Here is a 19,965-nt window from a genome sequence, read left to right as displayed (position 1 = left end):
AATGCGCATCTTTTTCTATTTTTTTTTAACATTACACATTTTCATTTTCATTTTCATTTTCATTTGAATTTTTTCATTTCATCAACGGGGAAAATAAAACGTAGACTTATTATAGAGAGTATTATTATTATTTGAATAAACGATAGACATATATTGGCATACATGAAACATCAAAAAAAAACCAGATACAAGAGATCTATACACGGGCATTCTGGCCAACTTCCTGCTTGTAAAACTGGTTCAACATGCCCAAGACTCCGCCTTTCCGTTTCGATCTATCGCCAACCCCAGAATCGTCGCCGAGATTGTCGTCAATGTCAGGGAACATGAGACTGCTATCGTCAAAGTTGATGGCGTCATTGGCACCGTCGTGATTTGCAAACGGGTCCATCTTGCGGTTAACTTTGGACAATTGTTGGTGCTGTGAAAGTGAGTGTGAGCCTGGTGGTGCTTGATTAATTGGTCTTCGTGCCGATGAAGATGACCCCGGTGCAGCAGCTCCAGTGCCGCTAGCAGCATTGCCTTTGCCGCCGTATGATTTGAGAAAGTACATGTACGACTTCATCATCTTGTCGTCGTTTTGGAAGTATTCGAGTGCGTCGTAGTGGTCGCTGTCATACCCATCGTCATCGTCGTCATCGTCATCATCATCCGATATTAGATCAATTGCATTGACGCGTCCATTGTTGGCCTTTACACTTGTCGTTGGTGGCACGACATTGGCTGCTTCGTCGCCACTATGTTCCAGATCACTCTTGGAAATTTTAGCCTTAGCCTTAGCATTGGCATTGGTTTTTGAATTAGATTGAGACTTAGCTTGAAGTTTATTGGACCGACTGAGTTTTTTATTCTTCCGCTTGCTGCTTCCTCCATGCATCATGTTCTTGTCCTTTTCTTCAAAATTAAACATGGCGAAATAACACACATAGCCTAACCCGTCAACGTGTATACTATATTCACGGAAAAAATCAACAATAGCGCCACTATTTCTCGATACTTTGAACCAGAGGATAAAGGGCGTCAAGATCAAGCTCATGATTTCGTTGAGGATAATGATGATCTTCAACGAGTAAAGTTCGCAAAATTCATTCTTGACTTGGATCGTGTGGAGTTTCTTATTCCAAGAGCTTGGCAAGTAATGCGTAAACTGGGAAACGAATTTGATGTTGGCCTCGGGGTCATAGGCAAAAGTATTGTGGTTGTAATTCAGCTGCAGTTGTTGTTGTGTGTCCGGTGTGCCTGATGACGAGGTCACTGCCCACAAGGTACCAAATATACTAATATAAAACAAGGTAGACCTACCTTCGGTTATCTCAAATGACCAAAACGAATGCAGCTCATTCTCCAAAAATATACCAAAGATGACCAAAATCGCCAAAATTGAGCCAGATATGAAATTGACCAACTTCATGCCATTCAATACAAAAAAACCCTTGGGGAATTGATCAATATATGTGTTAGCTGGGCCCTGGGATAATTGCAACCTTTTACTAAAGAAATGGGGCAACTCGTTGAATTCTCTCAATTTCCAATGAGCAAACGGCGTGTATTGCCTCAATCCCACAATCGAGCTAGGGTTTGATTTGTACTCGTTGAAATACTTGAAAAATGAGCGGAGGACAAAGTAAATGACTATGAATGGGCACAACACCACATTTATCATTGCTGCGAGTTTGAACCTCGACTTGAGCTCTCGCGCTAGTTGATTTCGATTGTACTCCTTGAGGATACTGCCATTGATTTGGCCTTGTTTGTTGAAGACGAAGTTGTCAATGCATAGCTTCAAGTTCCACTCTAATGTCTTTGTGAGCACGGATTTCTCATTCATGAATAAAACAGAGAGATCTAAGATATCTTTGTTTATCAAGGCAATCATGTAGTTTTCACGTCTCATAATCCGATTGGCAATATCGTGTGCGTTTAATCTAATCTTGGACGACAAGTCATTGATGTAGTGGTTTTCAATTGGCTGAGTAGACGTGAGACTGTTGTAGTCCTTGAGTAGCATCAATTTCTCAACAATTGTCTTCCAACTGATGGTCATCAACTCCGTGTCTCCAACGTCCAACAAGTACCGGTAAAAGTTCTTAATCTCTTTAAGCTTGTAATTGTAGTCAAAATATAGCTGAATAGACCGTAATATCACATACACCGAGAATCCGAAAAACAAAAAATTAATGAAAAACGGCACTTGGCTGAAATAGTTGGCAACTACTAAATCAGATAGCACAAGATGCTGTTCTTCATGGTAATTTTCCAAAAACTTGGAATAGTCGATGCCCCACCGGAGGAAAATCGTGAAATTTATAATAAATACTAGAATCAACAAATCGACAATCCTTGTTAGCACGATATTCACCAACCCGCGCTCTCTATAGTAGTAGTACACGTCACCCAAAAACTCATCCATATTGGTTATATTGGCCCAAAGATAAAGCGCACGTTCTCTAGGCGGAATCACTAATCGAGCAGACCTGGGACGCGCCGAGGGTTTGTAATTTGTATTGGCGTATGGCTTTTGTTGTGGCTTTCGATGAGGTTGGGGTTGTGGTTGTGATTGTGATTGTGGTGGTTGACTATATAGAGGCAATGTCGGCTCTTTGAATTTGCCAACTATCGACTTTGCCCGTTGTGGGATTTGGAACTTGATGCTCGGTCGAGACTTGGCATCATTAGACGCGAGTTCCTGCTTGGCTTGAACAAGACGAGGCTGCTCGCTTTGGGCCTGTTCGACTATGGGAGCTTCACCCTTGGGACGTGGTCGAGCCGGTTTGATATACGAATCCGAACTGGAAGAAAGATCAGAGTCTGATTCCGAATCAAGCAAGCTGTTTGAGTTGACATCCATCTTCAGCTTGCGCGACTGCAGAGCATTCGCCACTGGTTTCAACTGGATTCCGTCCCCGGGCATGAGTTTGCCATCATCTTCCAACCCGTCTTCAGCAGCTAAATTGGCGTGATCACCAACAGGCACGCCAAATGTCTCTTCGTCTTCGGCATCTTTCAAGCTCAGCCTAAGCAAGTTTTGATGGTACGCACTGTCGTACTCGGGGTCGTAGTACTGATAATTGTCTTGCAATTGGTTATAGATTGAGTTTAGTCCAAATATACGCGATAAAAATGTATCTTGGTTGTAGTCATGGTTGGGGAAATTGCCGTCGTATCCATCTTCATTAGGTCTTGTCGAGCGGGGCGATGAAGTAGTTCTGCCCGCGTAAGGCGAGCTGGAGTTGTTGTCGTCGTTGTCGTTGGATGTAATCTTGTACGGATTCGATGACATATTGCTTGAATGGATGGATGGATCGACGCCACTACCTCATTGGTGCTGTCAAAAAACGTGAGATGTTCACAATTTTACCAGTATCTGATGTAAATTTTGAATGCAAACCCTGGCGAGTTTACCAGTTGTCAAGGTCTTTCTTATCTAACTGGCCCGTCGCCGCTTGCACACACACGCTCTCTTTCTTTCTATTGTTATGTCAAATCAAAAAAAAAAGAAAATGTTTGTAAGTGTGTGTGTGTGGTAGTTGGTGTACCACTGCAACTGTTCGTTGTCTAGCAAGTGACTTGTAGAAGTGTGTGTATGACTACCACAGTGGATTGGCAGTCAAGATAAGTAACGATTGGCAAGCGTGTGTGTGTCATGAATCAGCAAAACAAGACATGGCCATTTTCACGACAATTCCTGGACTTATCTTCACGTGACATCTCTCTTGAATAGCGTGCTACCAATTGCTGGAAAAACAAATACATGCGTGAAACAGAAACAGGAACAGTAACACCAAAAAAAATTATACGCACTGTTTAAGCTAGTGTGAGTGCGGACCACATGTAAAAGGAAACCAGAGAGCTCTAGATCAAAGTAAAACACATCGTTCAACGTTCACGAACTTTTCCACATTTCTAAAGCAAAACGCATGGATTCTCTCTTCTTTTTTTCTCTTTGGTTTTTTGCCATTTTGGAGTCCGACCAAAATGACATCACTGGTGACATCATTTGGCGACAATTCTCTCACTCTCTCTCTATTTCCATGGTCGATAATAATTCCCTTCCGGTGTCATGGAAACGGTCATGGCCCAAATACCTACCTACCCCGGAGGAAAAAGAAAGCTCGAGGTGATATATCCAGAGAAGGGCACACCACACGTAAGTGGTCTCGTCATGTCAGCTTAGGAAACCGAGATCCACTATATTGCTACAGAGCCCGGATGCTTATATTTTTCCTTTAAAACCCTGGAGGAAGAAGAAGAAGCAGCCAGTTGAAAGAGAAGAAAAAAAAATTATTGGTCTTATTTATTTTGCTCAAAGTGGTGTGGTCTTATAATAAGAGAGCTTTAAAGGGTTGTTGTTTTTGTCGATGATGATGGTGATGACGTGTGAGGGCCGTCGCCGCCGCCGCCGCCTTCGCCGTAGCCTCTTCTTTTGTGTCCTCAATGTCGAGACCCTGTCTCGATGCGCTGATCTTCTGGTTCTGTAGTCTGTCCTCGTGGAAAGGAAGGGGGGAGATATCTAGATATTGATTAAGTTAATATATACTACTCACCTGAACACAAGATTAAGAGACAACGGCTGCGGGTCGACAAATATACAATACAAGAAGTTATAATTTACAAGAAGAATAAGCGGAGTTGTTCCGAAGCCCTGGTGTAAGTTTCAAACCTTGGGGACCGAGCGAGAGAAAGATAAACAACAAAAAAACAAGAATATCGTACGTGACGAGGGAACGTCGCCGTCTGCACGGCAAAAAGAACAGTAAAGAAACAACCTCGGGAAGAGCAGAAGAAGTCAACTTTTGTTCTGTTGACATTAACCGGTTGATATTTTTTTTTTCTCGCAAAATAGGGCCTTTTCCATGGATGCCAGATTTTTTTTGGTCCTTTTTTTTTTTGAAGAGTCCAGTTGGCGGAATGGCGCCGTTTCTAGTAGCCATTTGCATGAAGCCGCACCCGCTTAAGTGGTGAGCGAGAACAGTAGCGGCAGTAGCAGCAATAGCAATAGCAATAGCAGCAGCACTAGTAATAGCAATAGTAGTAGTTGTTAATACTCCGGTGGACTGGTCGGAATCTCCTAGAAAAGACACACTCAAATTGTGAAACAGGGCTATTGATTCTCTCGAGTATAGTTCGGAGATGGACCTTTTCATTGCTGCTGCAGCTGTAGTCGTTGCAAATATACGCATCAGACTATAAAACACACACACACACACATATACACACATTACCCGTGGAGTTTGTTTTTGCAACAATAATAGTGCTCTTATTATTACTGCGAAGATGCCCTCCACCTTCACCTTCACCGACGGGGAAGTATAATTTGTCAGTGCTATATATAGATGCCGCACACTACATATTCAGAGTTGGCGTGCGGCACAAGAAGGAGAGATGAGCAAGACTGCTCTCACTGGACACTTGTGAGTTTGAAAGATTTCAATCGGAGGCGGGGAGGGGGGGCGAGAGCAAGAGCAAGAGAGGACGGCGAGGGATGGAACGGGAGGAACATGCCGTATTTTATTTTTTGATCCCCCTAGCTGCCCCACCAGCTTCAGCTCTGGAAGATCTCCCCCACCTCTCGCTCTAGCCTTTGACTCCTTGTCGCGTCTAAGGTCTGCTGTTTCTGTTGTTGCTGTAGAGGATGGAGGTTTTTTTTTTTTTCAACGGACGACGGTAACGACGAGGAGCCGTAAAAAGCACCGAAAAGTGCAACTACCCGTGGTTTTAACGAGAGGACTGTATTCTCGGCAACAATACCCATCAAAACGATTTACTTTTTCATCATATTCGTCTTCTTGTTCTGCTCGACAATACATGGTAATGTAGTTTGCTTGTCCTTCTTTTCTTTTTCTTTTTTTTTTTTCGGCCTTAGACAAAAAAGGGTTTGGTGCAATAGATCTTTTCGTGAGAATGACGGCTAGATTTTTTAACCCCGTAGAATAATTCATTATTTTCAAAAGCGACAACACCTTCTCACCACTCAAAGAAAAGGCTCAATGTTGATACAAATTGGCCTCTAGCAGGGAACGTATGTGTCAGTGTCGGTGTCGGTGTTTGTCTCTTCTGTCTCTCAGTGCAGACTTGTTTCCCCGAAGAGAAGCTTATAACTTGGCAATTGTTGAAATGCCGAATGTCGAACGACGGTAAAGATGAAAAAGTCGAATAAGATGCAGAGGATGAAGAGGATGAGGCTGTTCAGTTAAAGAATTTTGCAAGCGATTGAGGCACAAAAATGAACAAGCAGTCTAGATGAAGGGACAAGAGCGATCTGAGACACTTTTGGTAACTTGGAATCAAAAGGTTTTGAACGTGCAATTGCTCTGGTCCTTGGACGAGGTGGTGTTGGTGATGGTGAGGACCTGGATAATGCACGAGATAAAGATAGTACGATAATTGAAGCTTTCGAAGTTTAGCCGTAGCCAGCATCAGTGGCGGCGGCAGTAAAAAGTAATAAGTCGTTGAGAAGATCCTCTGGTCCGGCAGTGACACTGACACAGTCCCCACTACAAAATCTTTTCTTTTCTTGTTTTTATTTTTCTTCCCCCCCTTTTTTTTTTTCTTTTTATTTAATTTACTCTTCGCCCCACCCCCGCCCCCCTGCTTCAAGAAATGATGACGACAAGACCAGTCGAGGAAAGGAAAAGGACGAGAGAGGGGAACGAAGCGCTGGTTCTACCCTGTAAGTCCAAGTCTTGAAATGAAGAGGGGATAAACGCAACCCATGTAAACTTGAAGAACCGGTAGACCCACCTCTGTTTGACCCGGTATTGCAAGAAGAACAGGGTAAAGGAGGGAAAGATTCCTCCCCCCCTTCCCCCCGTCTTTCTTTGAGCGAAGAATGAACTCAAAGATGTAAAGAAGTTAAAAAAAAAGCCCGAGCAAAATTACACTTGGTAGCAACACCTGCTATTATTATGGAGTGTGTAGCGTGTGTTATTATATAATTGTCTTCTGATTTAAATACAAAAGTTATTTTACAACCACATACCGAAGCTCAGTTGACTATTACTCCAGAGACTAAGGGCACATTGACATACTTACTGCCGACACTGCTCAACTGCTAACATTCCTCACAATTCACATTCACAATTCACATCCCGAAAAAGCGAGAGACAGAGAGAGCGAACGGCGGAAGAAGACCGAGAGACAGCACGGGAGTCACAGTTAGAAGAGGGTCATTTGTTTAAAAATTAAACACTTTTTTTTTTTATTTCGCAACCATCCACACGGGAGTTATAAAGAGACGTGGCACCACTTCAACCTTTTTTTTTTGGTTTTTTTTTTTTTTTTTTTTACTTAAACACCCTTTTGGACCTTCAGCCTACCCCGTCATTATCATCAAAAAGAACAACTTCTTCGATCTACCCTGCCTACTTCAACAGTCGACTTGAACAAACAGGCACTTGCAAAAACAACAGCACTTTGTACGTCATTAGTCTAATTCGAACGCGAGCAACAAGCATACATACCCCAACCACCCGATTCCCCGCCCTTTCTCCCCACGTCCTGACCTTCCCCCTTCCCCGCCGTAGACGACTACAAATATACATTCTCAAAACATCCTTTTTCTCTAGTCAATTTCCAAAAACACTACACACACATACTCATTCACAAACACCTGGAGTAACCTTCGACTTGACTTGACTTTACTTTACTTTACATGCTGTGGACAAATTTGCTATATTGAGTTTTCTGAAATACTACACCCGCTACTAAAAAAAAAAGACGCTAGTTGCTCAACTTGTATCTCCATCTTCGCTTCTTTCGATCAGACGATGCATACTCCAACAGCGAAGCCTTCTTTAATCTCGAATTTGATCCTGTTATCAGCATCAGAATCAGCATCCGCAACATCCTTGACTGGAAACAAAAGTGTCTCCTCCAACACCAGCGCTAGCGACGACAAGAAACCACACGTCAAGCTGATATGCAACAGTTTACCAGTGGAAGCAACACCTTCTTCTCTGGATGAAACCTCTACACTGGCAACTTCACCCATCTCATCTTCATTGAACTTTACTGCTGGATCCGTCAATAAAACATCATCTTTAGATTCAACAACATCGCACGATTCTCGATCTTCCTCATCGTCGTCGTCATCATCGTCGTCATGTTTAGACTTGTCATCTACTAGTAGCAAGCCATCGCTCATCAGTGATGGACTCACCACTTTGTCTCCCACTTCAAATAACGATAAAATTAAACCATCACCGTATACTAGAAAAGGACCCAATTACGGCACCAAAACACTCCTGGGCCACTCCAGAATCTACAATTGCCAATTATGCCAACGAGCATTCACCAGAGAAGAACACTTGTCGAGACACGTCTTGTCTACTCACAACAAATTGAAACCTTTTACGTGTGGCATATGCGCAAGACCCTTCTCGAGGAGAGATTTATTGTTGAGACATGCCAAAAACTTACACAAGGGAAGCGAGAAAGCCATCACCAGGATCCGAAGAACTTATAAACATGGCATGCGCGACGCGATGGAAATGGGAACCTTGCCTGGCATAAACGGCAGTGGCAGCGAAGAAGAAGAAATGGACGAAGATGAGGAAATGGACGAAGAGGAAGAGGACATGATAGAAGAAGGCGAAGATATAGAAGAACAAACTGCACGTGATCCAACCACGGCCATTAAAGTGGCGCCGCCATTGGCAAACTCTATTGGTGCTGCAACTGCTCCAACATCAGATGATTCGGTGGAATCCAAACGACTAAAGATGTCAGTCAATATGTTAGTGAGCTAATCCTCTGCTTAGCAAAAGTAGTTGGAAATCCGAAAATGTTTGGGAGCTCTAGCATCCTCTTTGTATGTTTTTGAAGTTCACGTGCAATGTGTGTTTAATGAGATATGAATTTACTAGCTAACGTCAATTAAAAAAAAAAAAATTATTTATTTGAGGAAAAAAAAAAACCAAAAAAAAGGAACCAAGTTTAATTTTCTATCATCAACAACAACCATAACGTTGTAGTCATGCCTCCACACTCTTGCTTTTTAAAGTCATCTGTACATTCGTGCTCTTGTATTTATGCTACATAATGGTGGTGATTGGCAGCAACCCCTCAACGCATCAACGACTTCTCTCTCTTTTAATTTTTTTTTTCTTTTACTTCTGCTCCTTTTTCTTTCCCCGTGGGGTAGGAGGAGTTTCAATTTCAACAAGCTCTGCGGCGAGAGTGCGTTTTCTTTGTCTCGTTCAAATTTTGTTGCTACTTTTGCCAGTCCACGAGGGAAAAAGGAGCCAACAGAGCAATTCCACATGCATTAAGCCTTGCCCCCCTGTCCCCCTTCCCTTCCCCCCCCCCCCCCCCCCCCCCTTGTTTGGCTGGTTTCGAGTGCATGTGAAAGGCTCGAACTGTTGATGCTTTCTCCACTTCCTCTCGCCCTTTTCTCTCCTTTCAGTGACGTCAATTAACAATCTCTTGTCTGTGTGTCACTCTGTGTGTGTGTGACCTTAAGACAGTTGGTAAGTCTAAAGGGGGAAGAGGAGGGGGGTGGTTCATGTGGTAGCTGCTCCCCGCAAAAGTGGATACGAGGTGGGGAAGAGAAAATCTGCTGCAAGAGAGGAGAAACTGCTTCTAGTGCTACAGCTACGCTTCATTTGAGTGTATTTTTCAACCTGTTGTTGAAACGTCTTGATCTTTCACTGTTTTTGAAATCTATTTGATGAGTACATCGATGGCACCATGACAAAGGGGTCAGCTTGACTTCTTCTCCCGCGCAGATCTCTTCTCTTCCCATGCGACAGCTCGGCTTTGGATCGAAAAGGAAAAAAAAAAGAACTAGAAAATAGGAAGGACATCGCGACCGAGATTTCATTCTCTCTTATCTCGTCATGGCAATACCCATGCACCCTCAATTCATATACAAGATCCCCCAAAATGAATCGTGGTACATTGTAATCACAAACACGTCTCACCATTTCTACTTCAACGCAAGGGACAAGTTGAGTTTCTGGCAGTTGAGCGACGTAAAACAACATTATCAAGGTGATGTTGATATAGTTGAGTTGATGCAAGATGTCGAGTTTGACCAACTAGCGGTCTTGTTTGCTCTGGCTAGAGGTTGTGACGTTAAGAGACTGTCGAGGCGAGGGGAAACGGATGGCGTAAAGCGTGTAGGGGGCGATGAATTGGGTGCGGGTACTTTGAAAAGGGCAAAAGTTGAGGCGAAAGATGCCGAGGGCAGCAGCGGAAACGGCAACGTCGATGCTTCAACAGAAGCTGGGAAAAGTGATGATTGGGGAAAAGAGACAAAGGACGACGAGCGGCATCGTGCCTCGGGAGACGCTAGTGCTTCAAAGGTGCTGTTGTTGGCGGGATACTCCTCATCAAGTGACGAAGAAGAAGAAGAAGAAGAGGAGGAAAATGTAGCCACGGCAGAGCCAGATGACAAACCCCAGGATTACGAAAACTCGAAGCTGAAACTCATAGATGTACTCAATCTGCTATCGGGGCAAATCTCAGAGTATGATGCGTGGGACTTGGTACAGAACAAACTCAGTGATCAATTGCACCATGTCAATGCTCTTTTATCAGACCATAACCAGCAGAAAATCTTCACTGAATGGATCAACGATCGAAAAACCGTCGAGGTATTGAATGAAATATACCCCACGGAAAAGATCAAGCTACTTTCCCTTTTGCAATCGCATAAAGATGAAGTCCGCAATTCATATTACCCCAATTTCTACAATTATCACTACTTGCAATTGAACACGATTCAGCTATCCACGTCAGAAAAGGAAACAACTTTCAGGAAATACAAAAATTTCGTTAATGAATTTGCAAGTTTTGAAAAAAAGTTTAAGCAAAGTAATAAAAATGCAGTTGGAAACGTGAAAGTTATGAAAGTTGATGAGTTTTTGCATACAGCACTAAAGCTCAAGCTCAAACACGAACATGACTTTACCCAGATGGACAACTTGTCCGACTTTGATAATTGGATTCGACTATTGAATTATTATGATGTCGATTTGGACATTGCTGAAGACGAAACTAATTTCTTGTTGGGTGACGAAAAGCGATTGAAATGTTATATGGATGCTGTAAACAAGTTGACTGTCATTAAATGAATTACCCCAAGTTGACTATGGCTGTAGTCGTACGAAATTATCAAAAGAGTATTTCACTTTGCAACTGGCGTGTCATCTGTAGAAAACGAGACAATACGAAGGGAGCAGAAGAATGTGAGAGGGGAAAGGTGAGACGACCAAGTAGAGGCACTTTTGAAGACCTATGATATCGTGTCGGACATTGATCTTGACCTCGAGGTTGCAACAACAAACGAAGCCAACTTCTTTTCTTCCACTGAGATGAGAAAAAATAAAGGTTTGGTAAACTCGAGTTTTCTTTTCTAGTCTTTTTACCATTACTTGCATTTTATACAAAAAATCCTACCATCGGAATATCCAAACACACACTCTCTTTTTTGTATACTTATGACGAGGGTTGTAGTTACAGGGATAGGGATAATTTCGCCATTGGGCGTGGGATTGAGCCATAATTGGAAACGACTCATTGCAGGAGACTCCGGTATCATCTCCACGACCCAGCTACCGAACTACATCCAAGACGGGTGGGACAAGATCCCCTCGAAAGTCGTGGGCAAAGTACCTTCTGGTTCGATTGCAGACGGAAAATGGGATGTAACTGACTATTTCGCCAAGTCAGAGGCTAGGAGACTAGCCGAGTTCAGTCAATACGCAATGGCATGTACGCAGGACGCGTTACGAGATTCAAATTTACTCGAAGCATCATCATCAACAACAACAACACTTCAAGATGAAGTTTGCATCAAAGACAAGAGACGCATTGGAGTTGCCGTTGGAAGCGGCATAGGCTCATTCGGTGATATATGCAACAACACTCAAGCGTACCTTGAAGCAGGATATAAAAAGGTGCAACCGCTATTTATTCCTCGTCTCCTCAACAATATGGCTGCGGGCAACATCTCCATCAAGTGGGGGCTCAAAGGTCCCTTGCATTCAGTCTCGACTGCATGCGCCACGGGTCTACAGGCAATCGGCGACGCCTACAACTTCATCAAGATGGACTATTCCGACGTAATGATATGCGGCGGCACCGAGAGCTCGATCCATCCGCTTGCATTATCAGGGTTCGCCAGAGCAAGATCGGTCGTGACTGATTTCAACGATGCTCCTCACTTAGCAAGCCGACCATTCGATAAGCAGCGCAATGGGTTTGTGCTAAGTGAAGGGTGTGGCGTTATGGTGATTGAAAAATTGAGTCATGCTCTCGAGCGTGGATTGACTTCCGACGACATCTACGGCGAGATTTTGGGTTACGGAGTCTCGGGCGATGCTCATCACATCACGGCGCCGAGAGAAGATGGCGAAGGTGCATATAACGCCATGAACCAAGCGTTGACGCGCGCTCAGATCGACCCCTTGATGATCGACTACGTCAATGCTCACGCTACCTCGACTGTGATTGGAGACCGCGCGGAAAACAACGCCATGAACAAGCTCTTTGCGGAGCAAACGTTGGTTTCCTCGACGAAATCCTCAGTAGGCCACTTGTTGGGTGCTGCTGGTGCCGTCGAGTCGATATTCACTGTGAATGCCATCAAGACAGGCCAAGTTCCGCCAACTTTGAACTTGGACGATGCTGGCGGTCATGCAGATGACGATTCGCTGCAGTTCAAGTTTGATTACGTTGCTAATCGAGCGCGCTTGGGGGTAGACTTGAACTATGCCGTTTGCAACTCGTTTGGGTTTGGTGGCGTTAATAGTAGTTTGGTGTTTGGTAAGTTTAAGTTGTGATTTTGCAGAAAAAATTTGAACGTTTGTATGAGTTATGAAATAATAGCGTGAAAGCAGGGGAAAATCTCTACATGTGCGATGGCAATAAGTTGCAATCAAAGTAGCTGTCTACTTGAGAGGGGTAAAAGAGTAGTGGCCAAAAGACATCGTTTGGCTCACGGGGTTTCGCACACGAGCCAACAACTAAACAAAATCAGAAGTCATTGACTCAATTCAACGTCACCAAGCACAAAAAAACAGGGACGAGAGGGGGAACAAAGGTGGGTGAGGGTTGCCAAGCTATATATGTGTAAACTGTATGCTGTATTTGCACAGTCAACACAACTGGAACCACATTCACACTTTTCTGACCCGATACTCGACCCGACGCAGTGTGGAGTCGCTACGCTACATCCAACATACCAAGTAACCGAAACGAGACGAGACGTCAAAAAAAGCCAAGATTGCGCGCAGCGGCAACCGTGCACCCAGAGTGATAAAGCAAGATGGAAAGAAAAATCGAGTGATATTAAAAAAAAAAAAAACTGTGGATCTTGAATTGTTATCAACTTCATGAGATTTCATCATTTTTTATTTTTTTATTTTGTTGTTTTCGGGTTTTTCTCTCCTGGTTTACAACTTTTGGATTTGGCTGCAAAAAAAAGAAAAAAAAAAAGCTAAAGAAAAATCTGAGCTGCCACAGTTTTTCGGTTAAGTGGTCCACACGGAGCACATGGTATGGCAGCAGCAGTAACGCTACGATTCCAAACAAAAAAAAAGAAGAAGAAGGGATTGCCCATAGTTAATAATATACTGATTATTATCGTTGCTTCAAGACCTATCTGGATTGGACCCTAAGAAAAAAAAAATCAAATTTAAAACTAGGATGATTTCTGGTGAGAAAAATTTGATCGAGGCTTTCCTGGAAGAAAAGAAGAGATTTCTAATCAAACAAGTATCCACTACAGGATAGGAGAGGTCAATTGAGGTTTGTTTTTTTTAGTTTTTAATTTATTTATTTAGAAGATGTCAGCTACTCAAGTGCAAGTTCAATCTCTCAAGAGATCCAGATCGAGCTATGAGCCAAACTCGGAGTTGAAATCGGAAGTCTCCGCGAAAAAGACCAAATCTGAGCCAAAGAGAGTCAATAAGAGCAGCACTGCTAAACCGCAAAGTCGAAAGCTGAAAGACAAACAGACAATTACACCACCAGAGACGCCACCAGTGAAGCCTGAGGTCATTGAAAGCGAAGTTGTTTCCGAAATCCATTTCAGCGCTAGTCATCAATCGATATTATCCATTACCCATTTCAAAGAACCACTCAAGATTCAAACCGAGTACCCCATCCCTGAGTTGGGTCCCCATGAAGTCCTCGTGCACAACAAAGCCATAGGCTTAAACCCCATAGATTGGAAAGGTAAAAAGTTCGGATTCGGCATCTACCATTTCCCCTGGATCAATGGCCGCGAATCGAGCGGTAAAGTCGTTAAGTTAGGCACCAAAGTCTCGGGTTTCCAAATCGGCGATAAAGTAGTAGTGAGCTCGACTAGCTACAGAGATAATCGCACTTCGACTTTTCAACAATACACGGCGATTGACTCTCGCTTGGTGTGGAGATTACCACAATCATTCACGTATGAAGACGGGGCTACCATCGGCGTGGGACTCGTTACCGCTGGCATCTTATTCTACAACTCATTTGGATTCAAGTTGGAGAAAGAACCCCCCCAGCAAAAGGGAACAATCTTGATTTGGGGCGGGGCCACGATAGTCGGGATCTACCTTGCGCAATTGGCCAAGTTGTACGGGTTGAAAGTCGTGAGTGTGGCAAGCACGAAACACGAGCTGTACTTGAGAGAAATTGGAGTCGACGTGTTGGTGGACCGGTACTTGAGCGACGACGAAATCGAACAGCAAGTAGCCGCGGCTCTGCCTGAGGGAATAGCATACGGGATCGACTGTGTTTCGAAGGAGACATCGCTCAAAGTCATCAATCTACTTGATAAGAACCACAAAAATTTAAAGAGCGAAGCAGATAAGCTCAGAAAGCCGCTCTTTGCTGGCATAGTGGGCGTGCCTAAGGAGTACCCCGAGCTGGTTGAGCCTCGCGAAGTGGTAATCAAGCGCTTCCATGAAGACCTCGAGTTTGGCGCGAAATTTATAGAAACCACCACTTCTTTCTTGGATCAACAGTTGATACGGCCTGCGAGATACAAGCAGTATAAAGGCGGATTGGAAATCATCGATGATGCATTGAAGGATTTGGAGAAAATCGGAGGCAATGGTGAGAAATATGTAGTTAGCGTTTAGAGATATTTGGATAAAAAATGCATGCAAAAATTAAAAGTTATTTCAAGAGTGGTGAGTCAATTGCCCTTCCTCTTCGTCATCGCTTATTCTGAACCGGTCGTCGTCATCATCATCATCATTATTATTATCATCCTCATTTTCATCGTCTTTGTCCAATTCTCCCAACTCAAATGCCATTTCCGCGTCGCCAGGTGGCACAGAGGAATACTTGGCTCCGTTGTAACCTGGAGTCATTCGAACTAGCTTTCTGAAAGCAGTCGTCACTTTTGTCACAAACAACTGTCTCCTTCGACTGCCTATCATCAACCACGCGACGATTCCCAACAACAAGCCAAACACAATCATTCCGTACCACCTGTGTGGCTCAATGTTCCATTTCAGCTCGTCATCATCGTTTGCGTCATTGTATTTTTCGTAATCGTAGTAGTGGTATGTCTTTGTTTCGTCAAATGGCTCATACGGTGGTCTGCCTGCAATGTTATTCTGCTCAGCTCCGAATTGGTAAAGGGCTTCAGAAGGGCTGTGGAAAAAGCCTGGTCTTTGAATTCGCACACTGCTCTTGCTCTCATCAACCAGTGCAGTGTAATTGTTGAATGCCTGGATATACTCGTCGTTTGCATATAGCATTGCTCTTCCCAACGCCCAAGAAAAAGCCGAACCGTCCAATTTTTCAACCAACTGCAATGTCTGAAACCCCTTGTTGGTTTCTGGACTCGGGTTATCAATACCAAATCGTGGGAACCCGAGGCCTAGATGTAAGAAATTCAATATCCACGAGGCCTTGAAGCATAGTTGGGACAATTCCTCCTCTGATAATCGCTTCCTCTCCTTTTTCTGCATATTCAATTCTAGTAGAGTAGACCATGACTGAGAACATACTTTTTGAGTCTTGTTGAAAATCGTTTGGTAGTCATAATCATTTTTTTGATCGTCTTGCCCGTCTCGCTTTTCTCGCTGCGATAATAGCGCATTAATGGCGTCCCAATACCCACTGACGCCAATGAAATGGTTGACGTCAAAGTCAAACGAAGGGATCAACTCATTCAACAAGCATTCGCTTGTCTCGTCAATTTCGCTAAACTGCTTGCAATTAGCCTTTGGCGCCCCGCCGTGCGTTGAGTTCTGCAAGACTGGAAAGATGTTTGTCAAGCATTTTTCAAAATTCGACTCGCCAATGAAATCATACGACAGGTCTCCAACGACTTCAGTTGTGGTAAAGCCTTTTGGGATACAAGGGTCGTTCATTGGAGATTTGGTTCTGCCCCAGTAGTGGTACTGATACTCTTTGTCATCCGAAGCCACAAGAGAGCTCAAGTATCTTGACCGGGCTTGAAACATGCCAAACCCCAAAAAGGAGTCGGAATAAACATTGAACTCTTTTAGCTGTGGTTCATCAAAGTTGATTTTTTTTCCCAGCAGGTTTAGTGCTGGGATTTTCCTTAAAATGATGTGATAGAGGTTATTTTGGTGCTCTTCGATTTCCGTCGAGTTGGGTTGAAACACAACTTGAGTCGAGGCACCGCCCATGTCCAATAGCCCATAAGTCGTGTGGTTCTTGCCGTGCTGGTGTTTTTCCGGTTGATCAAACGCGCCAATCAAGGTGTTTATCGATAGCCATCCGTATAGCCCTTCGTAGTCTCCGTCAATGACATTCACATGAGATGCGCAATCGGGCATGAAGAAATCAGATTGGTTTTGGAAAAACTTGCAGATTTCATTCAAGATTTGTTGTTGTTCCGTTGGAGGTAGCAATCTCATCCCCGCGGTTGCATGGAGAAAGATTGGTGTGCGAAAATGCTGCGATTTGGGAACAATTTTGCTAGCTCTTGCAAGCAACTTGGCCAAGTGGTGGTTCCCTATTTTATATGGGGCATTATTGAATGACGATATACCGGGCACAATCTTTTTATGCCATTTGGGCTTTGTACGAATCCTAGGAAATAGCGTTGTTTTTGCGGATTCTTTTTCTCCTCCTCCTCCTCCTTCTTTATTTTCTTCCTCTTCTCCAGCGGAATCACTCTCGTCATCAGAGGAAACTTCCTGCTCCTTTCGCGAATCACGTATCTTGTGGAAATGGGCAAGTTTGGCTTCATTTTCCAAGACTCCCTTTGGATTCAACCAGCTGTAAACGTGAACCCTGGAACCTTTTGAGCCTGCATCTATGATGACAAGGTAATCATAGGGTATGCCATTTTTTTTGGAAACAAGCGGCCCTGGTTTCAAAGGTTTCTTCTTGTGTTTAGTCTTGTCTTGTCTCTTTTCACGTAACGAGCCGATGGTCATGGTTTGCCTACCTGAGACTGCCGTGTACATTTGGCTACTACAATATAAAATGTGTCGCTAAAAATTGATCCTGCTTCTTTTTTTTTCCGACGCATGCTGCCAAACACCCACTACCGGCACTCAGCCTAGATCGATTCGAGATCTCTATATCTTTCTTTTGGCGAGGTTTCAATCGGAACAATACACCACCATCGCCACCACCCCCAACATCATCTTTATCAAGCGGATAAGATTCGGATCGACAATAGCAACAACAGCTGGTGTAAATCTTGCTGTCATTATCGCTGTCAAAAAAAAAAAAAATGCCACTGGCGGAGTTTGGCTCGGTATAGCCTCCATGTCGGTACAGTGTCACAAAAAAGCAAAATGAGACACAGTCACGCGTCACGACAATCACCTCCATACACCTATTGCGCCTCGAAGCTCCATATACAAACACACACACGTGACACGCACTGCCATATTTCTCCACTGGGGAGTTTGTGACGCATGGAATTGGATTCAAATCGAAGCTGCGGACGGAGTCGATCTCCACCGGCAAGAGTGGTGTGTTATCTTCTGAACTGTTGTTGATGACTGACGGGTGGTTTTTACTGCCGCATCTCAGTGAGAGGAGGGGAGAGGTTATATGACACAAAATCAGATTGCAAATACGATTAATTTAGAATACGAACTTTGCCCCGTCCTCGATGCGATAAACAATTTTAATTCGGTTTCCCGAGTTTCAAGATTATATCCATCCCTTTCTCCCTTTTCCACAGCTCCAATGACACATCAAACCTTTTTTTTACGAACATAAATTGCTTGAACATTTCAAATTGCATACATGAATGGGTGATGGAAGATAAAAAATAAAATCTTTGAGTCATTTCCCTCCCCCCCCCGGCCATGTGTTTTTTTTTTGCAAAATGATTTTCATCAGTTTGTAATATCATTACAAACCTTTGTATAAAACCCCCTAGACTTTTCTATAGTTTTTCTTTTGTTTTTTCTTTCTTTCAACAGTTGAACTTTAAGGCAAGAGTGCAAGGGCCGGAAGAACATCCCTAGATAGAAACAAGCGTCGAAAATGCGTCATCATCACCACCATCACCAACAACATCATCATGGGCATCACCCACATCCTGTGCCACAGGCGTATCCCCCACCACAAGGCTATTATTCTCCACCTCCACCAAGTGGCTACTACCAGCATCATCCACCACCAGTTGCACATCCTTCAAATGGCTATCATCAGCAGCCATATTATCCCCCACCACCTCCACGTCCTCCTCAACCACAACAGCACCATAGACCGCCAGCTGCTTACCCCAGTAGAGCTCAACTACCTGGTTTAAACGGAGGTCCCAACTATGGTAACATGCATGGAAGTGGAAGATACATGCCAATTCCCACTCACCAACAAACATACAGCAATGGAGGCCACATGCAGTACCAGTATTCCTTATGTAGTGGACGCAAAAAGGCGTTATTGATTGGTATAAACTATATTGGAAGCAAGAATGAGTTGAGAGGTTGCATTAATGATGTCGACAATGTTGAGCAATTTTTAGTAAGAAACGGGTTTCAGCAAGGCGACATTGTGAAATTGGTTGAGACTTCTGGTAACCCAAGAGCTATACCAACCCGACAAAATATCCTTGATGGTATACGATGGTTAACTAGCGGGGCAAAACCTAACGATTCGTTATTCTTCCACTATTCGGGCCATGGTGGTCAAACTGCTGACGAGCCAGATCAATATGGAAACTATGACGAAGACGATGGAATGGATGAGTGTATATTCCCAGTTGATTTCAAGACCAATGGGTTTATCATTGATGATTTGTTGCATGACATGTTGGTCAAAACAATCCCTCCGGGCTGTCGTTTAACCACACTATTTGACTCGTGTCATTCAGGCTCTGCCTTGGACTTGCCATTTATGTATTCGTCAAAGGGTTTATTGAAGGAGCCAAGTGCTTCAAATGACGCTGGTAAGGAAATGTTGCTGTCGTTGAAACAATATGCCATGGGCGACTCGAATGCCCTCATGAAAGGATTGGGCTCAGTTGCAAAAGTCTACATGAACAGAGGCAAAGTCAAAAAGGCAAACGAAGTGAGCAAAATGACCAAGTTTGCCCCTTGTGACGCCATATCTTTTAGTGGTTGTAAGGATAGTCAAACGAGTGCCGATGCAGTTATTGGAGGCCAAGCAACCGGGGCCATGAGCTATGCTTTCCTCACGGTGATGAACCAAAATCCAAATCAATCGTACTTGAGCTTATTGCAAAACATGAGAGAAGTCTTGGGTGCAAAATACAGTCAAAAGCCCCAGTTGACTTCGTCCCACCCAATTGACTGTAATTTAAAGTTTATTTTTTGATCTTGATTCTTCACTATTACTTGACCGGTTCAGTAAATAGAGACGTTTGACCTTTTTCACCATATTTATAACCATTTCGATGCTCCTCCGCATATCCCTTCTCTAATCTAGTTCCCGGTATAGTCCATAGTGAATTCCTAATACATCTCCGTAAAATGTATCCGCTACCGTTTCAGGTCGTGTAGTTTGACACACATTTTATAAAAGACATCCCCCCCTGAATCGTTCCTTTTTCTCCCCTGG

The 19,965-nt window shown here is 43.6% G+C and overlaps 7 protein-coding genes across 7 annotated transcripts; 5 read left to right on the top strand and 2 right to left on the bottom strand. All coding sequences in view use genetic code 12, as the record gives it.

Annotated features, from left to right (window-relative positions):
- Positions 1 to 196: 196 nt before the first annotated feature.
- On the bottom strand, positions 197 to 3,280 carry LODBEIA_P33290 (uncharacterized protein; the record flags this gene model as incomplete). The annotated part of the gene is made up of 1 exon (XM_066973427.1): positions 197 to 3,280. The coding sequence occupies one exon, from the start codon at positions 3,278 to 3,280 to the stop codon at positions 197 to 199; it is 3,084 nt and encodes a 1,027-aa protein (XP_066830267.1).
- Positions 3,281 to 7,766: 4,486 nt separating this feature from the next.
- On the top strand, positions 7,767 to 8,747 carry LODBEIA_P33280 (uncharacterized protein; the record flags this gene model as incomplete). The annotated part of the gene is made up of 1 exon (XM_066973426.1): positions 7,767 to 8,747. One exon carries the CDS (start codon positions 7,767 to 7,769, stop codon positions 8,745 to 8,747), a length of 981 nt encoding a protein of 326 aa, XP_066830266.1.
- A 1,089-nt stretch (positions 8,748 to 9,836) lies between these two features.
- On the top strand, positions 9,837 to 11,075 carry LODBEIA_P33270 (uncharacterized protein; the record flags this gene model as incomplete). The annotated part of the gene is made up of 1 exon (XM_066973425.1): positions 9,837 to 11,075. One exon carries the CDS (start codon positions 9,837 to 9,839, stop codon positions 11,073 to 11,075), a length of 1,239 nt encoding a protein of 412 aa, XP_066830265.1.
- Positions 11,076 to 11,441: 366 nt separating this feature from the next.
- LODBEIA_P33260 (uncharacterized protein) lies at positions 11,442 to 12,785 on the top strand (the record flags this gene model as incomplete). Its single annotated transcript, XM_066973424.1, has 1 exon — positions 11,442 to 12,785. The coding sequence occupies one exon, from the start codon at positions 11,442 to 11,444 to the stop codon at positions 12,783 to 12,785; it is 1,344 nt and encodes a 447-aa protein (XP_066830264.1).
- A 1,005-nt stretch (positions 12,786 to 13,790) lies between these two features.
- LODBEIA_P33250 (uncharacterized protein) lies at positions 13,791 to 15,074 on the top strand (the record flags this gene model as incomplete). The annotated part of the gene is made up of 1 exon (XM_066973423.1): positions 13,791 to 15,074. The coding sequence occupies one exon, from the start codon at positions 13,791 to 13,793 to the stop codon at positions 15,072 to 15,074; it is 1,284 nt and encodes a 427-aa protein (XP_066830263.1).
- A 42-nt stretch (positions 15,075 to 15,116) lies between these two features.
- On the bottom strand, positions 15,117 to 17,387 carry LODBEIA_P33240 (uncharacterized protein; the record flags this gene model as incomplete). The annotated part of the gene is made up of 1 exon (XM_066973422.1): positions 15,117 to 17,387. The coding sequence occupies one exon, from the start codon at positions 17,385 to 17,387 to the stop codon at positions 15,117 to 15,119; it is 2,271 nt and encodes a 756-aa protein (XP_066830262.1).
- A 1,396-nt stretch (positions 17,388 to 18,783) lies between these two features.
- Positions 18,784 to 19,722, top strand: LODBEIA_P33230 (uncharacterized protein; the record flags this gene model as incomplete). Its single annotated transcript, XM_066973421.1, has 1 exon — positions 18,784 to 19,722. One exon carries the CDS (start codon positions 18,784 to 18,786, stop codon positions 19,720 to 19,722), a length of 939 nt encoding a protein of 312 aa, XP_066830261.1.
- Between the last annotated feature and the right edge of the window lie 243 nt (positions 19,723 to 19,965).

This window comes from Lodderomyces beijingensis (genome assembly GCF_963989305.1).
Source record: "Lodderomyces beijingensis strain CBS 14171 genome assembly, chromosome: 4".
Lineage (NCBI taxonomy): Eukaryota > Fungi > Ascomycota > Pichiomycetes > Serinales > Debaryomycetaceae > Lodderomyces > Lodderomyces beijingensis.
This window is presented reverse-complemented; position numbering and strand designations above follow the sequence as displayed.